Consider the following 27,510-nt stretch of genomic DNA (forward strand, 5'->3'; position numbering starts at 1 on the left):
CGGAAAACATTGTACTTCAAGACACGTGGAACACGTCTCCCGGTAGACTTTTGTAGAAAAACACTTCCAAACTAATAGAGAAACGTCTGTACTTGTCCAGTGAGAAAAAATCGATCGCAACGAGTCGGTAGTTTACTGCACGTCACCGCGAACGGCGACGGCATTTCTGGAAAATTACATTTTCCACGACGATAAAGTTATTTACCGTCACAGACTTTATACGCTGTTATCGTGAATAATTTTTTTACGGTTCGCGAAAACGGAGTTTCGCTGTGATAAATAAGAATTCGTTTACATCCGACGCGGATCCTGCAGTTTAAACTCGCATTAAAGGACGAACTGCGACTGCGGGCTTAGACGTGCGTTTAGAGGAGAAAATCGCAACAACGTTGAATACAGGGGGCATTGAACTCAATTTCATGCGGGAAGAGGATCAGTTACGGATGTAATAAAAATACGCAAATCTCCGTGCATATGCTCCACGTCGCGGATCAATACCGTGCACCTAATCGATTCGACTCCCGGATATCTCTTCAGAGAACAATTTTATTCGACAAATGAACAGCTCAATATTTAAAGAATCGCCGGGGCGAGACGTTCGAGCGTCTTTCAATAATATCGCACGCATTGACAATTGAAATCTAGAGATCCGACGGATCATTCTAGGCTCGCAATGTCTGGGAGAACTTTCCTGGAGGCGAGGCGAATTTTGGGAAAACTAGAAATCTAATATTCCGGTAATCCAGTGTGATCTAGCGACGAGACGATCCAGCTATTTAACAACTTCAGCTTCTAATGACTGAGAGCTTGCTCTCAAGAGCTTGCGTATACCAACTTGCATTAGTGAGAGAGAGAGAGAGAGAGAGTTCCGAGCAAGCAGGAACGAAGCATCCTCGTTCGAAAGATCAAGATGTTCTCTTTGAAAAGGCGGGGAAAAAAGCGGATCGCAATCTATATAGAGGCATTCGCGTTGTCTCTTTGCGGAGCTTTGTACGATGTCAGACCAATCTAGCACCGGGCGCAATCTCTACTCGAATGCCCTCTCCATTTCCATTATTGGTTAGGAGTTGACTCACACACACAATAGCGGAACGGTTGCTCTATCCGTCACATTCACGGGGGTCTGCAGGGAGCAGTGAGGAACTCGTACAACTGCTCTGCAAAGCTATCGGTTCTATCAAAAATTTGCCCGTTCACGTGTAACGACCAGATCGCAAAACTTACAATCACGCTCCACGTGACTAACTTTTTATTATTTCGTTCCCGTGTGCGCGATCGAAAAGATCGATCGTCGATCCGGCGATTGAGTTCACGCGTTGCGGATTAGCGTTTCAGCTGGAACCTTTACTTTTCCCCGCATATACCGTCATGTTCGCTTTAACGCCAGTTAAACGCCACATGACACGTCGGAGCGGCACTAAAAACGTTCACGACACGTCGATGTAATTTGACGGAGCGTAATTCTGCACGATAATCACGGTTAAATTCGAGCGATTAAATGGCGTAAATCTACTTCGAGATGATTCAATAGATATCGCCGCCACTACTGCCTGTCCATAACAGCCGCGCAAACTGCAATCGATATTTAGCACATCGTAATTAGTGTCGGACCTATAATGTCTAAAGCCATTAAGTAGTTGAGTCAACTACGCCGGTCACTTAGGTTCTTCGAGAGTCGACGCGTTCGCACGCACGTAGGACATCTTTGAGGAACATAATCTCGATGACCTGTGGTAACCTGTGAAGATCGTTCTTCGAAACGATCGAGAAAGGCCTTTGAATTGTTTGTTAAAGTATTTTTCTACAATTCTTGAAATATTGATCTTTTAGATTTTCGAATGTCTTAAATTTTTCGATTTTTGCATCCACATTATTTTAGAATTTTTTCGATAGGTTACGTGCACGACTAATCGTGCGTCATGAAGATTGACTAGTTTCTTGTTGGCTTAGGCGCTACGATAGTTCCATTAACAATGCGTCTGTTTATTGCTTTAATATTTTCGGATAATGCTCTGTCATGTAACGGCGCGATTTAGGAATAACGACGGCCATCGATCACGTATTTATTATCGGGCAGCGAAACGCACTTTATCATAATTTTACAGCAAATAGAGCCGTCCATACCATCACACGTCGTAATTCAGGCTTGACTGACACTAACTCCATGGGATTATCCCTTCTGCTCACCTGAACTCGCATCCTGCATCGGTATCTATCTTCTGGTATGACTTTGAGGTTTAATCGGCATTGCCGGAAGCCGATGATTGACGCGTCGATACATAAAATAGTCTCTTTTGGAATCAAAAGAGCTCAATTCCACGGCTGAAGAATCGACTTTTTCACGACAGTTACGATGCCAGCTGTTTTTATTTCTTTTATTTAGATTTCAGAAGGAAAGAATTTTTAATTTTTCCGTACATGACGGAATATATGTGTGTATCACACCTCATCGGAAAATTAGATGCGAAAAATACTTAAAGGTGCGCCAACGCGGATTAATTAACGACGCAATTGGGAGGCGTAAATTAATTAATACATCCCGGTTCTTCCACGGGTTATTATAACAGGTGTAACATTCATAACTATCGGCTCGCATAGCCAGCAGCAAATAGATGAATACGAGGCGAAATGGTGTAAACAATAATTTAGCATAATCGTCGAGGACTAAACAGTACGCCTGTCCAATAACCGCGTATGCGGCAATCGCAAACATTGCCCAATGCTCGCCCGTTCGCCTTTGCACCCTCTCACCGCGCTCCACGCCCACATCGCCGTACTTTACTATCGTAATCCGCGAGTAAACTCCACATAATGCAGACATACGCGGTAACGTGCCGTCGAAGCTGCCCTTAATGCTCTCTGGTCTACGGTTAAAGCCTCTCCGCAACAAACGCTCTTGCATTCTGATCCCTCGGAGCATTCAAAAACCGGGGGGAGCTCAAGATTTATAAATAACTGCTGAACCACGCAGTTCGCCGGTTTAAGCGTCCGCTTATCGTTGATTCCGTGCGAAATAGTCAGGGAAAAGAGGAAGACCGACACAAGGGTAGGTTACATCCTTCGACGTGTCGCGAAGAAAAGCTCGCTCTTTTGTACCGGCATCGATAAAATTCAACGAGTGGGGGAAGCCGGAGGCTACCTTTTTCGATTTTTACTTTTGCAAATAAAACTGCGAGACTTATCGAAAAATTGCATCCTATATCAGTTATTAGACATATTAGGCCATCTAAGCAATTCTGGGAAGACTTTGGGGGGAAAGGTAATAACTTGGTTTACGTTTTGTTGCGCGTATTCTTTCGTAGTCCGATGTACATCGAAGTCCTCCGTCGTCGGGTTCTTTGCGAGCTAAAAGCTCGCGTTGCAACAGGTTAGACAGTCCTTCCTACCTTGCAATATGCATAATGAATGAACGGCGAGAAGAAGGGAAGGACGGCGGAATGACGAAGAGAGGGAAGTGGCGAGAGAGGAGAAAAGCGAATCGATAAATGGCGCGGAGGTTGACGTACGACAGAGACGAGAAGATAACGCAAGACGTGAGAGCGGTAGAATCCTGTAATTCCGGAGGATAAATGGTCTAAAGGGTTGTGTACCATTTATGCATGCGCAATATATGTCAACCCGCATACTGCGAGATATTATCAATGTCATTTCCCCAGAGCAAATGACGCCAACTTCGCTTATCGCTCGAGAGTAGCGGAATACTTGTTTCGGGTTTTTGATTAATAAGTGAGAAATTCGCTGTCTAAGATGCTGCATCGTGCGGAACAACATTTGTGTGTCACATCTGCGAATAAAATTTTATTTAATACGGATTGCACTTCAATCTCGCGTAAATTCAATCTATTCTTATTCCGATTGTTTCGTGCAAGTCGCGGACATTGAGGACTTCCGGATCGTTGAAATTTTCAATTTTAGCTTTCCACGGATATTCATGCGCATATTAAAGCCGACATATACGGCAAACCTGTTTCCCGTAGGAAATAGGAATTAGGAGCAGAATAGGAAATGGGAATTGAAATCGCCGAAGATCTCGCGAGCGCGCGCGAAGAGTTAATAACGACGCGGCCGTGCGATGCGTTCCCCGTTAGTTGCTTAGATTGCAAATAATGCCCGGCCGGGACGAAGTTTGGGCTCCTATCAACAAGTTCCCAGGATCTCTAAATGCCGCTAATTACGCCGCGGTCGGCCGAAACTTTTAACCCTGATTCAACGTGCGCTTCATCGAATTGGCGGACCCTTAAAAGTTCTACTTATTTCGCGGCACGTTTCTCGTTTTCCGACTCAGTTTAGACGAATGAACAAAGTGGTAATTACATCGTACACTCGTTAACAGAGCTCACCGGTAAGAATAACAACAATCAGCTTCACGCGAGTTGGAGTAGCGGTGAAGGCGCGCACAGAAGTCCTGTAAGTACACGGCGAAAAATTGTTTGTTTGGAACTTAACGGAATGCTTATGTAACAAATTATTCCGCACCGTATACATTGTTTTTCATATTTAACTCGGTATACTGGTAAAAAATTATAATTAATTGCGGCGCCAAACATATTTAGTAGTATGTAAGGTTATTATCACACTATAGTAACACTTATTAGAAAAATGATTCTCCTGACCATTTTTGTAATTAAAGGATACGTTTGGCGCCAAAACTAACTATAATTTTCTATCAGTGTAACCGAGATCGAAGCCATTTCATTCGCGGGGATTTTGTTTAACTTCTTAGAGCTCTACATAATGGGATTCTTGGATACTTGACAGTTACATTATTAAATCATCGGTGTCTCGCGCAGTGAAATCAGCAAACGGATAAGCAAGCCAGACAGCTGAGAGACTGAAAGAGAGAGAGAGAGAGAGAGAGAGAGTGGGGAGAGATAACTAAAGAAGCGAATATTCTTAAAACGTTGAATACTTGTGACAATGCAATTTTTAACCGTTTAATAAGGAAGTGCTTGCAGTGCCGAGAGAAACAGATCTTAACGGCGTTATCGCACACCCAATAAGGAATAGAACAATTACCTTTCTCGGAACTGTTTAATACCTAGTAATTAGATCTTTTGTCGGTTGGACAATTGTGCCTTTCTGTACAACTGCAAAACGTCTTGTCTGGTATCTACATCGCTCATCTCTCTCTTTCTCCCTCACTCCCCCATGTAACCTCGATGAGTCTTCGACGATGACTCACTGCAAATTCCGCCACGAGGCGTTGCTCGAGGCTGTAATCCAGATGGATTTGGAAATTCGCAGGAAGCATTGTGGTTCCTCTGAGGAAGGAAGAGCGTTATAACGACTCGGCATGGCATTACGGGGAGAGAGCATGGTCCATGATGCCGCTAATGCCCTCCCTCCCCCCGCGCCATGTCGCGCGCGCGCTTCGTAACCGCAAAACCTGCTCGTGTCTAGCTCGCAAGGGGGATGAGGGTGGCTCCAAGGGGCGTGGGAGGAGGCAGAGCTTAATTACGCACTACCTGGATATGCACGTTGGGTAAATTGCTATTAGTGGTTTCGGAGACACGTTAAAATGGTTACCACAGCAACGGCTTTCGTTTCTGTCTCAATGACAAAGGGAACGATGAAGAGTGATGAGCGCCGACTTTGAGCCGCGGTATCGGGTCACCTCAGGGTTCATTGAATGCTCGTTTACGCTTCGGGCTAATGCGACGTGCTCGCGGTAATTAAGCGGCGAGATACAGCAAGAAACGCAAGAAAATATCAATTTCGTTGACAAATTTATTTTGCCGGCGGAAGGCATTATTATGCAAATTCGCCTCTGTTTCGCGCGAAACCCACGGCTACTTCGTACACTCCAGGTCCCAAAAGACGAAATTCTCAAAAACAAGGACCGCATTCGCGCTCCGGCTGCATAAGCGCAAAGCTGCATCTCGCCTCTATATCGACCTATCACAGTGTTCAGCGATGCAAATAGTTTGAGGGAACCGCGTAAGTGCAATATACCTGCCCATACGCCCGTAATAGAACTCCCTCAGTCAAGATCACGCTCCCGAGGCCACCCTGAACGAACATTCTCGCGAACGATGCGGATGATGATTAGCGCCGGCTCCGTCGAACGATACATTTTTTATCCGCATTAATACGAGACTATTTTCGTATCGTCGTAACGAGAACGCAAAAGAAGACGGGGTGAAAGGTAGAGAGAAGAGGGTGGGGAGGAGGGGAAGGGTGAGCCGACAGGGCAATGCATCAGCGGTTAATGAGCAAACTTTAATATTCTCCCGGACTAAAACTCACCCCTTACCACCACCTATCTTCCACCGACCACGAACCAGCCCCTATGTTCCGGAACTCGAAAGGGGGCTGGTGGCGGAGGAGGAGGGCGGGATGACACGGCAAGCGCGATGCACACGACTGCCATAATTATTGTGCGCCGGCGGAAGGAGAGTGAAACAACGGCGTATAAGTGAGGGGGGCTTGGAGAGGGTTGTTTGGCGCCGGCCAGGGGGTGGTGAGGGAAGCTTCGCTCACGCCGCGCAATGGGACGTTCTTTTGGCGGGATTCGACTTCAAAGTCGTCCGCATTCATTAATTTCATGGAGAGGGAGGGTGTCCAATTAGAGACGGCCGTGCCGCGCCGGTTGAACGCTGATACGCCGGAAGGAGCGTCACCGTTGTCGCTGCGACGACGATGGCTAGTTGGCTCGCTTTTTTCAGAGCGTGAAATGAAGCCTCGGTAAATAAAGTTCTGTCTCATCCCGCCTTGGTTTGCTTTATCTCATTGCTTGTGCCCGTCGGACACACGCAATTCGTGCGTCTCGAGAGTTCGTCGCTTGGTTAAAAAAGCGAGGAGTAAAGTTCGGCGGGAAAATGTATGCTTATTCTGATTCAACAGAGAAGCATCCGAACGTGTGTGCGCGCGCGCTTTCAGCGCGACGAGTGCTGAAACAAGTGTTGATTTTGTGGTTTGCAGATCGATAGGATCGACGGCATTGATTGAGGCTTGACTTTTTATTCCTCCACATTTTTACCTGCTGCGATTAATCAGAAAGTTATCCAGTTTCTCGGATTTTCAACTTCTCGGACGTCCGTGTCCCTTCAACCCTTGCATGTGTGAAATATCATCCGTCTTTATTTTTTTTAACACAAAAATATGTATCGTAATATTTTACTTTCAATGTTTCAATGTTTTACTTACTAAAAATCGAACGCATGTTCCGGTTAACTGTCAACTAACAGTTACCCAGTGGAAGTGATATGGCTTCGAAATGGAGCCAGAGAGAAATCACGATACCATCCGACGCGATACAGTGACATCCACGGAAAGGTGGCTGCTCCACTCTCTCTCAATTTCTCTCTACGTCTCTCTCTCTCTTTCTCTCTCTCTCTCTCTCTCTGCTTTTTCGTTCGTACATCGCAAAAAGAGCGTTAAGTTCGAATATGAAGCTTTTTTGCAAGTATCAGCAGGAAATTCTGCAGTGCAGCGTCCAAGAATGTGTTAATGACTTACGAGAGGAGTGTGAGGGGGCGGAGAAGGAATTGCGAGATGGAAAGGGTACAAGAGATGGAGGGGCGACGGGGAAAAAGCGTCTGCTTCGTACAGCGCGTCCGCCTTTTATAAGCACAAATGCCTCGCGGTCCTACTGGCTGCGGGGGTGATTCGGCCATCGTGTATAGTTTCAATTCGTTTTCACATGGAAAAGTTCGCGCATAATATTCAGAGGAATGATTTCACAGTGAAATTTCATTACGCCGAATGCCGACCGAACGAAATTTTCATTATTCGATTATGAATCCCCGGCGAACGCTCGCATTAGCCCCGGGACGTTAACAGGAAGTAATCGCTAAATAATGTTAATATGGTTTTATACATGTAATACCAGCGAGGTTCTATGACCAATGGGCCGGAATAATTGAAGCACAAACGCAACAATAGCCGTTAAAACGTGTAACTTCGATTCATCGAAAAACGATAGAAAAATTTAACGTTAAACGATCGCGGCGATTTTTCTTCTTCTTTTTGATTAAAATTAACCGCTTCCGTTTTCATCACAGCGAAGTACACAGAGTCGTCCCCTCATTTTGCTCGTCGCACCGTTTTTCCATATCGCCATTTCGCTTCATACAACGGCGACAACGACGACGACAAGGATAGGGATGATTTTTCCCGCGCTTCCTCAAAAAGAACACCATTTCCACAGTCTCGCATATCTCTCTCTTTCACGTCTCTTTCTCGTCTGCCATTATTTCCCTTCGTCTTTGAACGTTCTTCACCCCGCCGTTTTACACGCGTTCTATTTCTACCCCTGCTTTATGCCATACATATTATAATTCGCATACAGCCGTGCCGGAGAGCTTGCGGGGGATGTCGGCTCGGCCAGGTGTGCCATCAAGGTCCACCGAGCTAGCATAGATTCCGCGTTAGTCAGCATTTTTCCGAGCGACCTTGCGGAAGGGGATTAAAGCAAAATCGAGCTTTAAACCGACAGAGAGAAAGAGAAAGAGAGAGAGAGAGAGAGAGAAAGAGGGAGAGTACGCTATTGATCGCAGTCGGTTTCACTTAAATCGTTGATGCATGCTAACCGGCAGTCGCGCCTATTAGTGATCGATCTGCCTAACGGAGATTGTCTATAGGTCCATACACGACCGCGGCGCTGGTAATTGGCTCCGTCGGAGAATAACCAACTGCTGTGTCCGGTGTCTTTCATCGTTCAAACGGAACAGAGTTCGCTCCTTTCACGGACTCGGCAGACTCGGTAGACGATGGAAGTAACGAGCTAATTATAGACTCAAACCGGAGGAACCTTGATCAGGATTAGGTTTTGATTCTCCCGTCCTCAACAGAGAGAGAGAGAGAGAGAGAGGAAAGAGAAAATTGCGCAACTACGACCGCAAGAATGTTCAACTGAGGAAGGAGGGAAGGAAGGAAGTAACTCTCCATCTTCATCTGCGAGCCGGTCGTTAAAATTAAAGTTGCAGTACATTCGGTATATGTTACGGCGTGAGAAGATTATACACGGGGGAGGTCATGCTAGTTTGCATGAGCGAGGAATTCGGGAGTAATGGGATTTCCCTGACAAATCGCGTCTCGTTATGTTAGTTTACGCGATTCTTCGAACAAGTTTTGTCAAACTTACTATCGGAGTATCGATTCTTCAGTCCTCAGAGGCGGAACAGGGAAACGTAACTCGCGCTGATAACTCCGTTTCGCGTGTCGCGCTTCGCACCGAACGGGGACAGACGCGATAAATCGTTAATTCACGAATTGGATGCGTGAATTGTACTTGGAGAATAATTTAATTAAAATCGTAATGATGTATTGACTAGCAGCGATCCCTTTACAGTAATGCAACAGCGATATCGCGCATATTTTATGTGCCCACACAATGGTCGCTGCTCATAATTTATGTATCGTCGACGATGCATTTTCAGAGAAACGGGTAACCGACATTACATAATTCATTGAATTTATACGAGCAAGATAGCAAACTGTATGGACTATAACGTCATAAATCATGACGGCTTGAAACAAGAAAAATCGAAGGACTCGTGCGCGCGCAACGTAATATTTTTCGTCAAGCATGTCTGCAGCGAAAAATAATAATTCCCAATGATGTAAACTGGAAGCGACGCAAATCCTCTTCGACTTTAAACGCCCACGGAAGATGCAATCAGCGTTAGGTGAAAAAATAAAAAGCTTTATCAGCGAGCTCCGACTTTAATTTGTTGAAACTTAAGCAGTTTGGACAATCGAGTCGTAAGATTGTTAATGAGTGACGCCGTTTTATTTTTTAATTAATTTCAGCTTCATCCTAGAGGAGTTAATTACCGGGATATTATTTGCTGAAAATTGAAAGTCGCGAACAATGGGCGCGCCTTTAATACTCGCTAAGGCGAAGTCGCTCCAAATTCATTAAAAAGTGTATTCTTGCGATTAAGCCTCGCGTTCCCCGGAATTGGCTAAATGACTCGACAGTCGCGGCGCTTCGTCGTCGCATTTTTCGCAAAATGCGCATTTGAACTCGCGAATTTTTACTTTCCGACGAAGCGGAAAAATTTGACGGCGAGTTTCGTCGAATAGGGGAAATTGGGACTAGTTGGCTACAGAAGCAAGTTGACATATCGCTTATATTTCGACTATTTTTTAACAAATTACGCGGTCAAACAAATGAAGAGTGCAAAACCATCTTTGATATATATGATGTAAGTTGCATTTCATTATGCAACGGTTATGAAATGATAACGTTGAATTGCATTTTTAGCAGTGGAAGTAAAATCTCACTATCTCGTATATTCATTTGTATTGTTGGTAAAAATTTTATGTTAGTTCTTATCACAGTGTGAAAATATATTTAGTTGATTACATTTTAATAAATTTTTTAACGATATATATATTTATATCATGCTTTATGTATATAACTCGAAAGAATTGATTGGTTTTCAGGTAGATCGGCAGAAAAAAATATTTAATATTTTTCATAAAGAAATTAATATCAAGAAATATTTATAAAAGATATACATTAATCTATTTATTTAATATATATAATAAAAATTATAGATCAACAACATTAGTCTAAGTTGATGAATCTAGTTACCACATAATAGCAGTATTAATGAAATAAATACGCCATATCATCCTTTTAATATAATTTGAAGTATATAATATAATAAAAATAAAGTTGAATTAATTTCATATGCTTATGATTAATTCCTTTGCTGTCAGGCAAAAAAGAACATTTTGTGTCAAAAATGTGTTGGAAAAAAGTTTTCAAAATTGCATGAAAATTTCTAATACATAGCGATTTCTAATCTGGGGCATACCCTAAATGACCATACAATTAAAAATACACGAAATATAAAAAATATAGTTAACAATCGCCACGTTTCGTGACTCTGGCAGAAAACGAGATTTAGGAGCAACTCAATAAAACATTTTTTTTTATTTTTTATATATGTCAAATATTTTTCATATTTTGGTTTATCATGATAGATGCATTGTTTCGAATTTTCAAATTATGGCATCCGATTCGAATTCAGCGATCTCAAAAACCCAAACACAATTAAATCGTAATGGTATAAATGTTTTTTGCAAAATATGTGTCATGAAATAAAAGTGATGCGATGTTTTTTCGCGCATATATGCGTCACTGATAGTGAAGGAGTTAATTGAATGAAGCCATATTTTTCTTGCTGGCTAATGTACCCCGTTAACGGGATAAGTTGCTACGCTTGATATCTTTCAAGATAAAAATTATTTCTTCTATAAATTTACTTTTAAACTTTTCAGTATATATTCTTTCCTCTTGCTGAAAAATTATATTTTCGAATTATACTAAAGATAAGCACAAAATGTTGTATAGAAAAGAACAAGTAAACAAGATGTAAAAAGTGTAATAGCTAATAAAAGTCAAATAACTCCGGTTATTCCTACTTTATTCCGGTATTTAGATGCGGAATAAGCGTTTCTCCGAATTTCGCTCGAGAAAACGTTGTCCCGCGAGCGTTAAACGCTACGAGGGCTGGAAATCGCTCGGAGAATTCGTCATCGGGGCGGTTTACAACGTCTCGTCGAGCTGTCACACGGCAGTGTTGCCTCTCGCCGAGACGGCGTTGCACGCTCTGCAGGGGTGCATTATAGATTATTGTCATTCTCGTTGTTGCGCAATCTACATAGTTATACGTTATCCAACTGGCGTATTCCATCGCGGCGGACGTATGCGCGCACACGTGCTCCGAATTTTGCGGTCTACATATGTTAAATTTAGCCGCGATGCACGCGATCGAAGAATCGAGTCTCCCGTCGATTCTTCATCGGCCGACGTACAAGACACGACGTGCAAACGTTCTTATCAATTATTATGACCGGCTGGATTTATCGTCGTCGGATCCCCCGTTATTTCATCATCGCCATTTCCGTCCGGCGAGAGACCGGTTGTTTTAATCGCGACGCTTCATCGCGCACAGTGTTCTCCCGGAATTCTTTCGCACTTTCGCGAAACTACAATGCCACCTGCACGTACGTAGACGCGAACGAGGTCGGTTTCGACTCTTTAAATCTCGTTCGCGATGGTTTTTGTCCACGACATGACGAGAACGCGGACCTTGTAGTCCTTAATTGGTCTTAACCGAGCCGTGCAAAAGAAACGTCCCATTTCGTCGAGGAAACTCATAGCACGTAGCTTTGAGAATACTCGAGAGAGAAAGAGAAAAGGAGGAAAAGGAGAGAAAGAGAGAGAGAAAGAGAAGGAGAGAAAGATTTTCGCTCGGCTAATTCGCAGTTGCTATTAGTGCTTAATTGGTCGTACAGCGATTTCCTTTTCGAGATTTAGTCCTTCCTCCGTCTCAACCTACTGTACAGTGGCAACAAAATTCTTGGCAAGATTGGTCAATTAACTATTAAATTTTCGTAAATCTTAGCGAAGACGTATTTTCGCATGCGTAGAAATTGAACTCAAGACAATATGATTAAAAATGTAACATTTAAAATAAATGTTTAGAAAAGCGCATATATAATTACAATGAAAAGTTATATATTATATATTATATTAATAATATATATTATAATATATATATATATATATATAATATATATTATATATTATAATAATAATATATATTATATATTATTAATATTATTAATAATATATATTATATATTATTATTATTATTATTATTATATTGTATTACAACAAACATCCGAAATGCTGATGAAATGTCAATGTTTCCTAAACATATATGCCACTACCATTGATACACTACTTTGTAATCGCAATTAGTACATGTTAATATATGTATACAGATAAAATCATAATTAATCTTGTTCATTGCTCACCAATGAATGAATAATTATCCATTCATTTCTGCATATTAATAGATATCAGCGAGATTATGAGACGGAAACGAGGTTACTGGCAAAATTTGATATCATTATAATTGGCAATAAATTAAACATGTTAGTGAGTAAAATTGAAATTTATTGAAGCAAAGTCTATTTGGTATCGGGTAAGGATTAACGTTGTGGGTCCCCGATTAAATAATACCGCTCGCGAATCACTTGACAAACAAAATACAATGCAGAATCCAGTGTAGAACATAACACGCGGGATATTTAGAACAAGAGATAACGCAGATTAAACGCCAAAGGGAAGAGACGCCTGTGAATATCGCGGTTATGATCTCACGTGTAAAATAAAGCTCGGAATAAAAATGAAATATACAAGATACAATCTTGCGCTACGCCGTATTCAGTCTGAAGCGCCGATATAAATCCGGCCGCGCGTCCAAGAGTCGTTGCCTTAACCGATAAAAATTCAAGTGCGCGCCGCAAAAATATCGAGCGGCCGCGCGAGACACGCGGGAGGAACAGCAATATCCATAAAATTTTCAGTCGCTTTTAATATACGGCCGGAATTCGGCAACGGTCTGTTTTCCAGCGGAATAAAATGTTTTTTTTTCGGCCGTGCGAGGACCGGCATGACAGACGATACTCTCCGCCGTAACTAAAATAACAGCCTTATTTCACGCGGCGAATTTCCATTTCGGCGAAAAGCCCGCGTTCTCGCGTTTCCCCGCGCGTGATTTACATCTGGCTTGCGACCAACTTCGCTCGTAATTATCCGTGTAATTCGACCGATCGAACGATACGCTCTCGAATATCGCGATATCAAGGATCCGCAATTTCGGTATTTATCCCGGCGCGCTCATAAATCCCGACGAATTACGCAAATAATGCGCGAGGTCGCTCGCCGTGACAAACACACGCTCGCACCAGGCGCGGTCATTATCGGAAACAGTAAGCTTTCCGCGGCCATATTGTGTGTCACCTCGATTCGGCCGCTGTCAATGAAAGCGCCGCTCTAAAACACAGTAAGCCGTGTAAGGCGCGAGATGTTTTCCCACCGCAGCGCGATGTTATCTCGCGGGAACGCCCGGACAAAAGCGGTCGACATCACCTGGCTCTCTCCCACCTTCTCAAAGGATCCCTCCGTTAATGTAAACGCCGGCCATCGTCCTGGCCGGGGATGAACGCAAACTTTGCGAACTCCGTATCGATACTGAATTATGTGAAGCTCGTGATCCGAATTCGCCTCGACTGAATCTCGCTCTCCCTCGATTTTCAACGATTACATTTCTTCGCCGCTCGTACTTGTTGCGCGAGGATCGCGCTCTATCTAAATGCGGCATCATACGGGATGGCTTCATTCCCGGAGGCGAAACTTTTTCAGAGGAAGATTCGTTCGCTGCATCGCCGAATTAACTCTGACTTCGGATTCCCCGTGCGGTCCTCCCTCTGAGGAAGAAGCACAAATCGTTCGGGCGACAATTAAAGTAAACCGACCTTAATGGAATTTCTCATAAGGTACTTCAAATGCTCCGTGTTGGCATTAATTATACAGGAAAGTTTCGCTTTTTCAAACGAGAGACCAGAAAATCGCTTGTTGACGCGAATTAAGAATGAGACGCAGATGGCTCATATACACGTGCCAAATATTATTACACTTAGCGAAAATAATATTTACCGCGGATGTTTATTTTACAAGCGCGAACGTTTATCTGCATAAATCTCGGTGTCAACCACCGGCGCGTTTTATCTGCGCCCGAGAGCAACAAGTTAATATTTTCAGATGAAGAGATCGATTGTGTAACGTGTATTATGTTACAGATCGACCTTCCGCTTTAGAATGTGGGTATCTGAGAACTTTTGATATCCGAGTTCGCGTTTCATTCGCGTTAATTCCGACGAATTAATTAGTTCTCGAGCGTGTTCTCCGTGTTATCTCACTCATGTGGTCCAGATTAACGTACGTCTGACAGAGGTCGCGACGTGTTAATCTCGACATCGTTATCGTCGTTGGCGTTCATCTCACACGTGAACGTGTGTCCCATGGAGAAAACAGCGCTAACGGATCGTCATTTTGATTTTGCAGGAATCCGAACATCATCGATCATCATGGGAGGAATGACACCGTCTTGCCGGCCAGCAGAGAGAAGAGTCGCTTTCGCAGCTTGTCGTGGGAACAGTACGACCCGGTGCATCAGAAGTACTTGGAAATCGGTAAGTAACGCCACATTGGTCGAGTACATACTTTTCTATGTCTTTTTACGTACACCTGCGAAATGTATCTGTTATCGAAATGGAAATCGCGTGGACGAAACGAACTTGACGAAACTTAATTCCTCGATACTTCTGCAGAGCAACGAAATTAAACGGCAAATAACATCCCGATAATACAATAAAGACATGGATAACCTTCCAGAGTCTGAAATCTACACGGAATCTCGAGGATCTCCGAGCGGGCCTTTGAGTTTCCGCAGTCACTTCGCGCGCATTTCTCACAACGCGATCGTAACGGAAAGCCAAAGGCGAAAATGAAGAGAGAAATGACCAGTCGATTATTGAATTACCTCAATAAAAAATTTATAGGCATTGAACACTTCGAGAGAGAGAGAGAGAGCCGCAACGATCTATAACTCATTCTAGGCGCCCATTCGGGCCGCTCATTCCGGACGACCATTCTGGACGGCCGAGGGTTAAGCAAAACGCGTTAATTCTTCGTTCGTTCGTTGTCGGAATGAAATTAGCGGCGTCGAAAAAAAGAAAGAGAGAGAGAGAGAGAGGGAAAGAGCGAATGCAGATAGCCTGACGAAGAACGAAAGTACTCTTCAATTTCTGAGCAAATATCGAGACCTGCGCTCGCTTCTCATCTCAAGTGCAGCCACTCGGCATTCGATTCGTCTTCACTTGGCCGTGCGCATGAAGAAAGCGCTGGCAGTGCCGAGTTAGCTCGAATTAGAGCGGGTCAGATCCCGGGCGAGCTTTCATCGTTTCGTACGTGAGGGAAGAAAGAGCGGCAGATGAAGTGTCGTGCCAGGAACACGGTTTGCCACTCGTGTGTAGCTGTCCGAGGCGAGGAGACTTTCCGCGTGGTCATTTTTATTTTGAGGGCCGTGCTCGAGCACGTCGTAGATGGCGCGAGATGAGCTCTCTTTGACCTGAAAAAAAAAAAAGAAAAAGAGCGCCGCGGTTTATTCCGCAAGCTAACCATTTACGCGCGCGCGTGTACGAAAAATCGAACGCCGACATTAATTACTTTTAACCTGGCCAAACGCATTTGCGCAGTTCGTTACACGTATCAACATGCGCGCGCGCGAAAGGCCGAAAGGGTTGGCTCGTGGCTGAAAATCGTCCAGGCTGGTTATTGAATTGAAATGGTAATTGACGCAGAAGTAGAGCGTAATGTGTTTTTCCTGCGAGCGGGTATAATTTCTACATTCGTCGCGCGAGCTCTTAAGCGAATGATTATTGATGCAAACGGTCAAAAAGTTCGGCTCGATTTTTCAGTCAGGCTCACCTCTGTCGCACGGCCAATGGTAACAAATTATTCATCAGCCAATCGCCAATCGTTGTCTGCGACCCTGCATCAACGTTTTGACAGCGCGGCATTATCGGCGATGTCGTCTGTGTCATACGCATGTGACGTCACTCATTGAAAATCGAGTTGAACTTTTCGACCGGCCCGATATTTAAAACCGTACCGTTAATCGAGCGATGAATTATTCATCGCGCAATTGGCTGGGCTAATCTTTCTTTTTCTGTCTTCCGAAATAATTTAACTGACTGTTCTCCCGCGGAAATTAGTCGCCGATAATCAACACTCAATTGTCACGGTGCATATTCGAGCCGTAACTCCGAGATCGTGAAAGAATTGGACCCGACTTGGGAAGAAATTTTCATCGGGATTGCCGCCGCGAGAGACATGGCGGAAGGTGTTCGCCATTTTTCACCGGGAAGTCTGGTGAAAAATCGCGCCGAACCAATAGCCCACATTCCACGTTGCTCGAGCCGACTCGAGTCGATTCGAGTCGATTCTCTGGGATGCCCACGCGTGATCCGAGAAAAATGTGCCGTGAAAATGGAGGAAAAGGGTGGATCCTCACCCTCCCTGTGATTAATTTTTTGCGCTCTTCCCCTTCTCTTATCTGGTCTGAGTGAAGGCCTCCTGAAGGCTGGTAGGCCGCTCGCGAGGAAACAAAATTCCCGCTAAAGATATCGATATATTATATCTAACGTGGTTACAACACGAACGAAAGCGTGCGCATTTAAGATTCAGATTTATCCCCTTAAATAAATATCGTGGCCTCAGGAGTTATAATTTTCTTATCCCTCATGCTCTCGTGAATCAATCTCATCGCGTGATAAAATGGCATTCTCATCGAACACTGCCGATCTTATTGTAAAACGGCAATTTTCAAATAATGTTCACGTATAAATTTATGCATGCAACGTTTGTGTCATCAGTTTAATCCTATTATTTAATTCTATGTTTTCCACTAAATAATATTGTAATTCGCTTAAAACATTATAGTTAATTTAATTTTATAATATTCTTGATGTAATATTATCATTTCATTTATTTATTAAATTACTTATTAAATTTATTTATCAAATCATCATTCAATTCTGTTTGTTACACCGCGTGTGAAATAAGTGATAACATTTCAGGTTTTCCGGAATTGAAAGCAGACGCTCTTGGAGAAGTCTGCATGCAAGTGGTCTATTTCTTTCTTTCCCTGCAACTAATCCCCCTATCTGAATCTGGTTGCAAGTATCCGTTTGATGTGCGCGGTAGTCCCACAACGTTACGTCGAGGCGATCAGCAGGAATGTTCGTGCGCAATTGCAGAAGCGTCGAACATTGTCGGGCGAGTCTGTTTCGAATTTTACGTAGCACAGCGGAGAAATTCAATAATCTTTTGTTCCTTCGATTCGGTTTAATCTTCGATTTCCGGCAACTCGGGGATGAAACGGGCGGGGCTTCCGGTCGAAGCGAAAACAGCAATCGACGGTTCGAGTGGTCGTTGTTTTACGTCCCGGCATTCCGCTTTTGTTCGCTTACCCTCTCTTACCGCAGCGCTCGCTATCTACTTCGCAATAGTTTTTCCCCCCCCCCCCCAGGGTCTACCCTTCAACCTACCGTGTAGCTGTTCCTTAACCTTGATATAAATGTACTTTACCTTAGTATCGATTACGCCGCCCGATCCCCAGGAGACGTCACCCTCAACTTATTTATGCTGTAATTCACTTTGCACGTGGTATTCTTCGGGAACTGCTCTGATGATTGGATTTATCATTAGACGGATCGTACCGTCGGATTTTCCACGCTGCACCTATTGTCCCGAACTTTTCAATATCAGAAATCCCATACGGAAGCCCTAAGATCCCTTCTTCTTTACTTTACTTCAAAGAATACGTCGCTTATTTCTTCGTTACTTTACTTCAAAGTACATTGCCTATTTCTCCGATATCTTTTTCCTCTTCCAAGTACATCCTCTATATTCTCATAATATGAAATAGAATCGCTCGCTAATAATAAAATCCAATTAGTTTCGAATTTCGAGTCTTCAAAATGCAGATTGTGATCTGAAACTTTCGGTGTCTCCATTTCTGGGTATTGAATCCCGGCGCCCAAGATAAGTAAATTACAGAACGGGACGGCGAAGTGAGCGCTACAATGAACGCCGCTTGATCCAAGAATGTCTTATTGTAGAAACGCCCGTAACGAGCCTTCAATTAAACCAACCGGACGCATCGCGCGACGAGTCTTTAATTAAAAATGGCAAAAAAAGCTGGGCAACGCGGAAAACCCTGAAATTAGAACAATCGCACGTATCATGACAGCGGAGCTTGCTGCTCGAGGCATTCCCGAACGATCTATCGCGCAAGCTCCGCTGACGCACAGCTCCGCTCGCGCGGGTTGTTACGGCCGCCATTGTTCGTAATTAAATCAGATCCCTCCGTATTTCCTTCTTTTTTTCCTCCCTTTTTTTGTCGCTGGCGCGCTGAGAGCTCGTAAAGCCACGACGAGCGCTGCGCCGAGGGTTTATATCCTGTACGTGATGAACGGTGACATTTGACACGGGTAGACGCCGTCACGTTCTCATAACGCTCGGTATAAACACCTACTATGTGTTCCATAAGATAACGTCCGGCAAACTTACATAATCTTGCGACACGCGTTCGGTCTTGAATATGGTGGGATATTTTATTAAAAATAACACGCCCTCCGGACGCGCAATTTTCTGCCGTTTTCTTTCACCGTTGCCTTTATACGATGAAAAATTCAATACGAGCGCGTGCGTCATCGGAAAATCTCTTTTAAAAAATTACGAAGAATATTAGAGTTGTGAATCGCGTTTTCGAGTACGCGATACTTTCCTCGCTTTCGAAGTGACTGGCGATTAAAATCGAAAAAGTGATTAAGCGGCCGCTCGCTCGAGCTTTTGTTCGCGTGTTCCTGAAGCCGGATGCGAACCTCCGTATAACACCCTGTATAGAAACCCAACACGTAGAGCTCGTAACGGGTTAGCGAGATGCGGCGACATGAAATAACGCGCTTAAATAGATTACGCGAAGATTACAAGGCGAGGCTGACCGGCTTTCCGCATGCGAGTTATAAGGCGACGCATTGCCGCTGATCGATCACACTCGTTCCAATATCGATTCGTGCCAATGTCGCAAAGCCAACAGCGGATCAACGATAAACTTGCGTCGGAGGTGAGATACAGCCCAAAAAGATACGTATATGTGTGTGTGTGACGGACGAAATATTTCATGATGGGATATCGTTCTAGAAAACCGATCTGCTAATAGATCTCGTTACCTCCACGGCGAAACGTAATTTAGACAATGAAGAAGTGGATTCGCCAAGCAAATTGATGTAATTCGACTTATACATTCTGAACTGTTCTCCATGTTCTCTCTCTCTCTCTGTCTCTCTGTCTTTCTCGCGAGTGCTTTGCACCTAATTCAACTATTTCAATGAATCCAACGGGACGGAAGTCAGCCCTCGGCTCCTCCGACGAACAAGCTACTCGGAGGTTGCTTTCCTTTGGGCGCTTTTCTTTTGGGGAGTCTCCTTCGCCCCTCTCCTTCTTATCCCAGGATTAAAGGCGGGATGAAACCTGGAAGGGCTTGAAGGCAGTGGCGTTCTGAGACTATCGCCGAAGTATAAAGCACTAAACAGCAAGCTCGTCCGTCGAACTTTCGAAGCCTCGCGACTTTGCTCTTACCAAGATTAGCTGGGCCGGGCTGAAAGAGAAAGAGAGAGTGTGAGAGGGAAAGAGAGAAAGAGAGAGCCCGATGGAGGAAAGTTCGTAATTTATTACAAAATATTGAAGGTGACGTCGCCGAATTCGCGATCCTATTCTTCTTTCAGTTGTCTCGCGCAATAAATATCTTCAAGATCGGCTCTATTGACTTTCTGTATTCATTTAATGAATATCACGTCAGCTTAGCAAATTAAACATTAATCGAGTATCATTATCAACGATAGTCTGCGAAGTGAACTAATGGAACGATGATGTGACTCAATTGAACGAGTATCCGATCCGACAGCGTCAGCGTCATGTATATTGCACCATTTTCAAGACGTCACAGGATTTTCAGCTTTATATATAACGCATAAGACTGAAAATTATACAGGTAGCATTAATTATATTATAACATTATCGAATAACTACTTCGATTTTAGAATCCTCGAAATAGAAGCTGTGTGAAATCTATTTTAGCGGGAGGCTACCTTATCAAAATGCAATTCTATTGTTTAATTTTGCATAACTCGAAATGCATAGAACGAAACAACATGTTAAGTAACAAACAAAACATTAAAATATATACATATTCGTGTGATAGCCCAAGTGTGAGAGCAATGAGGGAGCATGTATTATTAAATGCTAAAATATACCTTGAAGACGTTTCGAAATATTGGAAAGTAAAAATGCGTTATTGTAAATGCCGACTATCGCGTATTGGAATTAGCGCTAATATCACCTTCTCTTCTAATAGCTTTTATGTGAAAGACTAAAAATAGTGCGATAATAAAAAGTTCCAATGTAGGGGGCATAACATAAATGACGACGTTCGTACGGCGATTATCGAAGATTTTTCGAGTGTGAAATTTGGAAATCGCAACGCGAGAAGCGTCGAGACGAAGGATTCCGCAGCGGCGTCTTAATGTTGAAGTTAATCCTCCGGGTGAACGCTCGCATATTCATTCGTCATTGTAAACACTTTCGCATCGCTGAAAGTAGCAAGTTTTGCGTGCACATAGTTACCCACGCAGTAGTTTCGTAACTTCACATATTCGGATTCTTCTTTCACCGCGGTTATATTGTACTAACATTAAACTCAGTCTCGACAGGCTAAGTCGCATGCGTTTTAATTAAAGAGGAATATTAATTTACGCGTTCTCATTTCCCACCGGTCGTGCACGCCGCTGCCGGGAGATTAATCATTCCGGCGATGAATTAAATAATGTTTACAAACGCGCGCGCGTGAACGCGAGCGCATTGTTTCACTCGACAAATAACCATTAAAATTTCATCGGAAATTACGTATCCGTCGTGTAGGATACTTTTGTGTTTTAACCTTCTGCTAGTGGCGAAACAATATCGATCCGCGCAAAGTCAGCATAATGAAATCGCGTCGCTGTTATTGGCCGCCCGTAAATTCGATTCGTATCAAGAGAGAGAGAGAGAGAGAGAGAGAGAGAGAAGTAGAGACAAAGCGCCGAATGAAAAAGGATAAAGCATCCGTGAAAATCTTCTGATATTATCGCTATGAGAAAAGCTTCGCGCGATGAAAAGCGTGAAACTATTTTAGCGCTCCGGCTTTCGCAACTTCCTCCGGTCTATCGCGCCTCTGTGGTTATTATTATATTACACGTCAAAGAACTTAAAGTTATACGACGGCAGTTCGACACCTACGTTATTCATCACTTTACGAGCTCCTCTCTCTCCTTTTTTTTTCCATTACACCATCCGTCCGTTCCGCGGAAATATTCTCGTGACGTATAATACGACGTCGGTGGCGGCCGCAAGCTTCACCGACGCGACGGAGAGAAGATGGAAATTCGTCTTGTCTCAGATCGCGAGAACCATATGTGCGTGCGAGGTTAGAGGGGAAAAGTTCGGTGAACGCCAATCCCGCGATGCTGTAAACCATACCGGCGGGGACCGGCGAACTTCACCGGTACCGCCGCCGCTCTTTTCCGACTTTCTTATGCGCGCTCGTAGGCGACAATGTTCGTTCTTGTAAAAGTTTCAGCGCCTTCCTGGCGTACCGCCATCGACCGTCCGGGCGTATACCGCGCACGCCCTACGTATCCATGTAAGATTTCTTTTGGAATTTACGTAATGGTCGCGGCTACAAAGTGCGGGGAAAGGATCCGCCGAAAGTTTCGCCGCTCCGTGTCTATAGGTGAGAGTAATAGGGTAAAGAAGCTAATAAATCCCACCCAAAGGGGTGTGGAGAATCGAAGAATCAAGAAGTTTGCGCGAACGCGCTCGACAATTTGGAACTAGAGGTGGTACACTGAGAGAAAAATATAGTTATTTTTCGGGACGATATCCTTTTTTTATTTTCAACGACAAAAATAGTTAAGAGAACTATTTTTCTAGTAAGCGTTATTATAGTGTCGGTAATAATAACCTTATGCGCATGTTGCTATTACTATTTTTATGGTTAAAATAAAAAAAGAATATTGTTGTTCCCGAAAATCACTATATTTTCTCTCAATGTGCTATTCGACATATACGAAGCTTGAAAACTTCGGCATAATTCGACATTTGATGACGGAGTTCAAAGCTTCGAATCATTTGACTTGGAATATTCGAGCTTGATTTGAAAGTCTGAAATATCAAGACTGTTAATACGCGGGAAAGCGTACGCGTCAAAAACACGGGGGACTATGCGTGTTCTGAGCACGTAGTCATAAATACGAGTAAGATATATGTAGTAATGTGGTAATGCGCTAGATCCCAGCGTGGCAAACGATATAGTACCGACAGGACTCGCGAAGCAGTTTTGCCATGTCAATTTTGCGCGCGCACGCGAATCTATATGCGCGAGCCAATTACAGGATATCGCGTGTAGGACATAAATCGTCACGTGGCATTACTTAGACCATGCATACGTGCATTTGTGAATTACTACGCGCGTCTGTCGACATGCGCTCCGCGCACTGATGCGCCCGTTACACATGCATCCTTTACTCCTCTTCACCTCATGACGACCCCGAATTGGTTCTGCGCCGCGCCCTCTGATTGCACTCGTTTGTATATTTATATGTTTATGTTTATTATTTACACAGAGGTTGAGGCAATAATTAATATTACCTTAAATATCTTCGAAATGTAAAAATAGAAGACAAATTTATTCAACATAAATCACATTGATACCAATGATCATCGCTTCAAACCCCTTTTGTGAATGTTCGTTTCTTCAGCTAGTCGTTAATAAAACATTTCGTTTTTTCAGAAATATTCAAGGTGGTAATAATTATGGCCTTGTCCTGTGCATTTACATCTCGTTATTCGTTTTGTTTTATATTTTTATATCATCTGCATTGTATTCATATGTGAAATTTTATATATTTTTCTAATTTATGTTTATATTATATTATATATGTACGTGATCTTCTTAGTTCGACAAGTCTATTGACGCACAGCCAGCTGCGTCGCGCAACGAAAACCCCCGACAACGGTCCTCGCTGATTTCACATCGCTGATGTTACATCGCGAGCTGAAGCGGATTCATATTTATCCACATCGCATTCGCGCGAGCATCACGTCGTTGCTCGAGTGGCTCAAAAATTATTACCCGCAGACGGAATTCAGAATATCGCCGGCCAAAAAGGGTCATGCCTCATCCAAGGCATCGCTGTCCTCGGCTCGCTGTACAGAATCGCACATGCAGCTGCCAACCGGGCTCTCTCGCAACCCCCCCCCCCTATTTCTCCCGCCCTTCCTCTCCCTTATTCCCTTCGTCTTAAGTGCCGGAGTGCTGCCAAAACAGTTCGGGCGGACTTGGCAAACTCGTGCCACCACCCTCTTGTCACCTTCTCACCCTCCTTGCTACCCCCGTGGTATACACACATCCTCTTAACGGGGACGAGACTAATGCACGTGGGAATTCCGGCATATTACGACAGGTACTCGACGATCGGGGAACAGCACACGGAACAACTCGATGAAGCTGCCAAATTGTAATGCCGCGGAATTATCTTGGAGGGAGGGGCGGATCCCGATACCGTTTTCCGAGGACGCGCTCTCCGTATTACGGTTCATACTTCAGTTACTCTTCCCGTTTCGCGCAAAACAAGACGGGAATTTCGCTTCCGGAGCTTCCATCCAAGATCCCTTCGATTACTTCATATATATATATATATATACACACACACACACACACACACACACAGCTGATTCCAATAATATAACTTTTGCGGGAAGTTTGTCAAAAATACGCTCTTAAAGTTCCTGCAGCGAAGAAGCGCTGTGTAAGAGCGAGAGTTAAGAAATATGCTTTCCAGTTCTCGAATGAAACAGCACTTTTCGACCAGCCAGACGCTCTTTATTTCGTCGCCCCCCGATGAGCGCGCTTGATGCAACATTGACGGTGCTTACGACCGCGACAACTTTCGTATATAAAAATATAAGGATAAACTCTCTCTCCCCCTCGCTCTCTCTTTCTCTGTGTCTTCGTATCTGGCAGTTCCGCCCGTATTTCAGAGCGTTGAGGGGGTGGAAAGGACACGGGAATTGTAGGGCGTATCGAGTTGGAGTTCGAGTAACTTGGCCCTTAAGTTCTCGCAGCGCGAGTCGTTGCTGCAGTTTCCCAACGAGACCAGCAGCTGCTCCGAAACCGAATGCAAAGACGCGGCCATGTGTTTCTTGTTGCTCCCATTTTTGCCGTCATTATATCCCGCTTCCGGCCACATTGCGGTATCGATCATCCGGCGTTTTGTCGCAATCGTAACTGTTTAACAAGGAATTTACTACCCTCGGACCGAGTTAAAAGTTCCTATGAGACTTCTGCGGTATAATGTGTCCCCGTCTCGTATCTGATCGTCCGAGTAATCACGGCAAACGACCAACTTTCATCGTTACACTCCGTTTACTTCTACGCCGAGGAAATCAAAGCGCGACAATAACAATTTTTTTCACGGCGTAATGGAAGTTTACAATCTCGGGCAACTGAAATGTCGAGTAACTTTTCGTATATTCATTCTCTTCGTTTTACACGCGAGTCGCACATTTTCATGTTCAAGCGCGCAATATCCCGCACGAAACTTTTTCAATGAATACACATTTTTATGTGTATTTCATATTTTCGTTAAAGATTATTTCAACTAGAAACATATATATATATATATATATATGTATAAAGAGGCGTGTTTCTGTTAAACTGCAAGTATTATCGTAAAATTTCGGATGCGTTCAAATTTTTAATTTATAGCATCCCGGTGTGCACGGGGAGTTCGAGAATTTGAACAGGGCCATCGATCAATTAACGCGCGAGAGTACATCGATCAAACTGTAGCCTTTGTGACAGTTATGCAAATGAAGAAGTGCCAATTAATTACTTAGCATGTAATGAAAACTGCATCTTCTCTATGGAGCTTCATTTCAAAGGTGGCTGAAAGAAATGTGGTTTTTTACGGTTCAGTGATTAATCAGCGTACAATCGACCCGTTCGATTCGCTATTTAATGGATAATCTTTTATGAGTCAGCAAAATTAAGGCGCTCAATGAATTATTACAGTTATTTAAATTTTCCGATCAGAAGAAAGAGAGAGAGAGAGAGAGAGAGCGCGCGAGGAAGAGGAAAAATGCATAGTTGGCGAAATCCGAAATAGCAGATAAAATCCCGGGGCCTTTTGCTGAAATATCATTTGTACAATGTTTGCGAACAGCCGTGGTTGATGAAGCATTTTCGATATAATTAAACCACCCTTAATCGTATGTGCAAGATATATCGTTAATACTGATGATAATTCAGAATCATATCGGATGCGATCCGGCTTGGCCGGTTCATTCGATTTCAGGAGATCGCAGGCTGAGCATGGGCGATGTATGAGCGAAGATTGATTAAAAATCACGAGTCAATAATTTTATCGAGTGATTACTCCGCCACACTTGAATCTATTTCGCCCGATTGCGTCATCGATATTGGTTAAAAGTTTCCTTGTGCAACCCAATATCAATTCCTTTAACACGCCCGAACAAATCTCGAAACCGAACACGTGACTGCTTCGCCGACTCAGCCGTGTACTTACATCATAGCGTTGTGCGATAAAAGCACCTTTGCTGTTGCATATATGCACGACGTTTCAGAACTGTCATCGATGTTATTAGTAGAAGATGGAACGAGCTAGCTAGAAAATATATAGAAGTGTGCCTCATCGATTTTGATAAACCTTGGATATGTGTGGAGTAGTTAAAAATAAAAGACGCGTATTTTTATACATGCGCTTTCTCGCACTTTTAGGGATTGAAACAGTCCCAGGAAGAACATTCGATAAAATTGATTATGATTGAGTATCTTTGAAACAATGTGAGATATGTGAAAAAAATATTTCAAAACAGACGTTTCGTGACATTCGATGCTCGTTATAACCATTTTTACAACCACGTTTGATTCTCTCATTTTTTCACAAATGTCATGTTTCTCAACATGCTTTCAACCCTTAGGCGACATTTGTGAAAAATTCAAGCGCAGAATTATAAAGCGTGTTAAAAAAATACGTTTAATATGACATATGTAAAAAGTAAAGCGATCATTTTTGACGCATGCTCTCTCGAAGGAAATTTCGCTCGTCGACTGATTCGGAACGAAACGTACTTCAATAAAAAGTCCAATTAGCCGAGCACATCGCCACAATATGTTTTGCCACTGTTATTCAGTGCCGCTTTGACACGGATAGGTCGCTACTATGATCCGCGTTTTAGACCTCATGGAGATTAATTAAATTAGTATGAAAGCGGGGTACACGCCGTAGCGCGGATTATGTGGATTTAATGATTTATGGATCCATGAATCTGACAATCCCTCAGCCGTCACCATTTACATTTACGCTAAATCGGAGATGTAAATACACACGTGTAATATGCGCCACGTCAGCGCACATATGTACCGGCCCATTCTATATATTAGGGATCGGACCACAGAGAGGAGGTGATGAAATTAATATTAAAACGCGAAATGCATCTGCGGAAATGGTATATCGGGACGGAGCGTGCTCGCGTTACACTGGCCGAAGTTTATAAAATTGAACGTAACCATTCTCCGCACTGTGTAGTACGCCGTGTATCCGTGTATCTGACGAAACGCCGCATTACTAAACGATGCATGGCTCCCGTAGGATTCCCCGCGGCCAGAATTCGCGGGTCGCTACGTCAAGCAATTTGACACGAGTGTTGGCGAATAACTGTCGCGGCCCGGTACGGACACGGAGATTAAAACAGTCGGGACCGGAAGCATCGATGGCCGGTTATATAGCGAGGCTGATGAGCACGCTTCCATTTGCGACAGAACGTGCCGGCGCCTGTCCCTGCGGCGTGTTTCGTGTTTATGTAATGCACGCCCCGACTCTGTACGCCGTCTACATGCGTAGCCGGGACGTGGAACGAGCATAAATTAACTCGTACGTGGGCAGACGTAACTTCCACCGGCTACTTTGCCCAACACGAAGACGATTCAATTGACGCCCAGCCGACGATTGGCG

General features: G+C 43.7%; 1 protein-coding gene across 1 annotated transcript in view; it reads left to right on the forward strand.

Moving 5' to 3' along the window:
- LOC106745088 (neuroligin-4, Y-linked-like) overlaps window positions 1–27,510 on the forward strand; it is a 244,673-nt gene that overhangs the window by 189,216 nt on the left and 27,947 nt on the right. The window contains exon 10 of the mRNA XM_014620364.1: window positions 14,876–15,003. Within this exon, the coding sequence (XP_014475850.1) occupies window positions 14,876–15,003 (128 nt within the window). The remainder of the gene's footprint in view (window positions 1–14,875; window positions 15,004–27,510) is intronic.

The sequence above is a fragment of the Dinoponera quadriceps genome, unplaced genomic scaffold (assembly GCF_001313825.1).
Source record: "Dinoponera quadriceps isolate SergipeBrazil2010 unplaced genomic scaffold, ASM131382v1 scaffold717, whole genome shotgun sequence".
Lineage (NCBI taxonomy): Eukaryota > Metazoa > Arthropoda > Insecta > Hymenoptera > Formicidae > Dinoponera > Dinoponera quadriceps.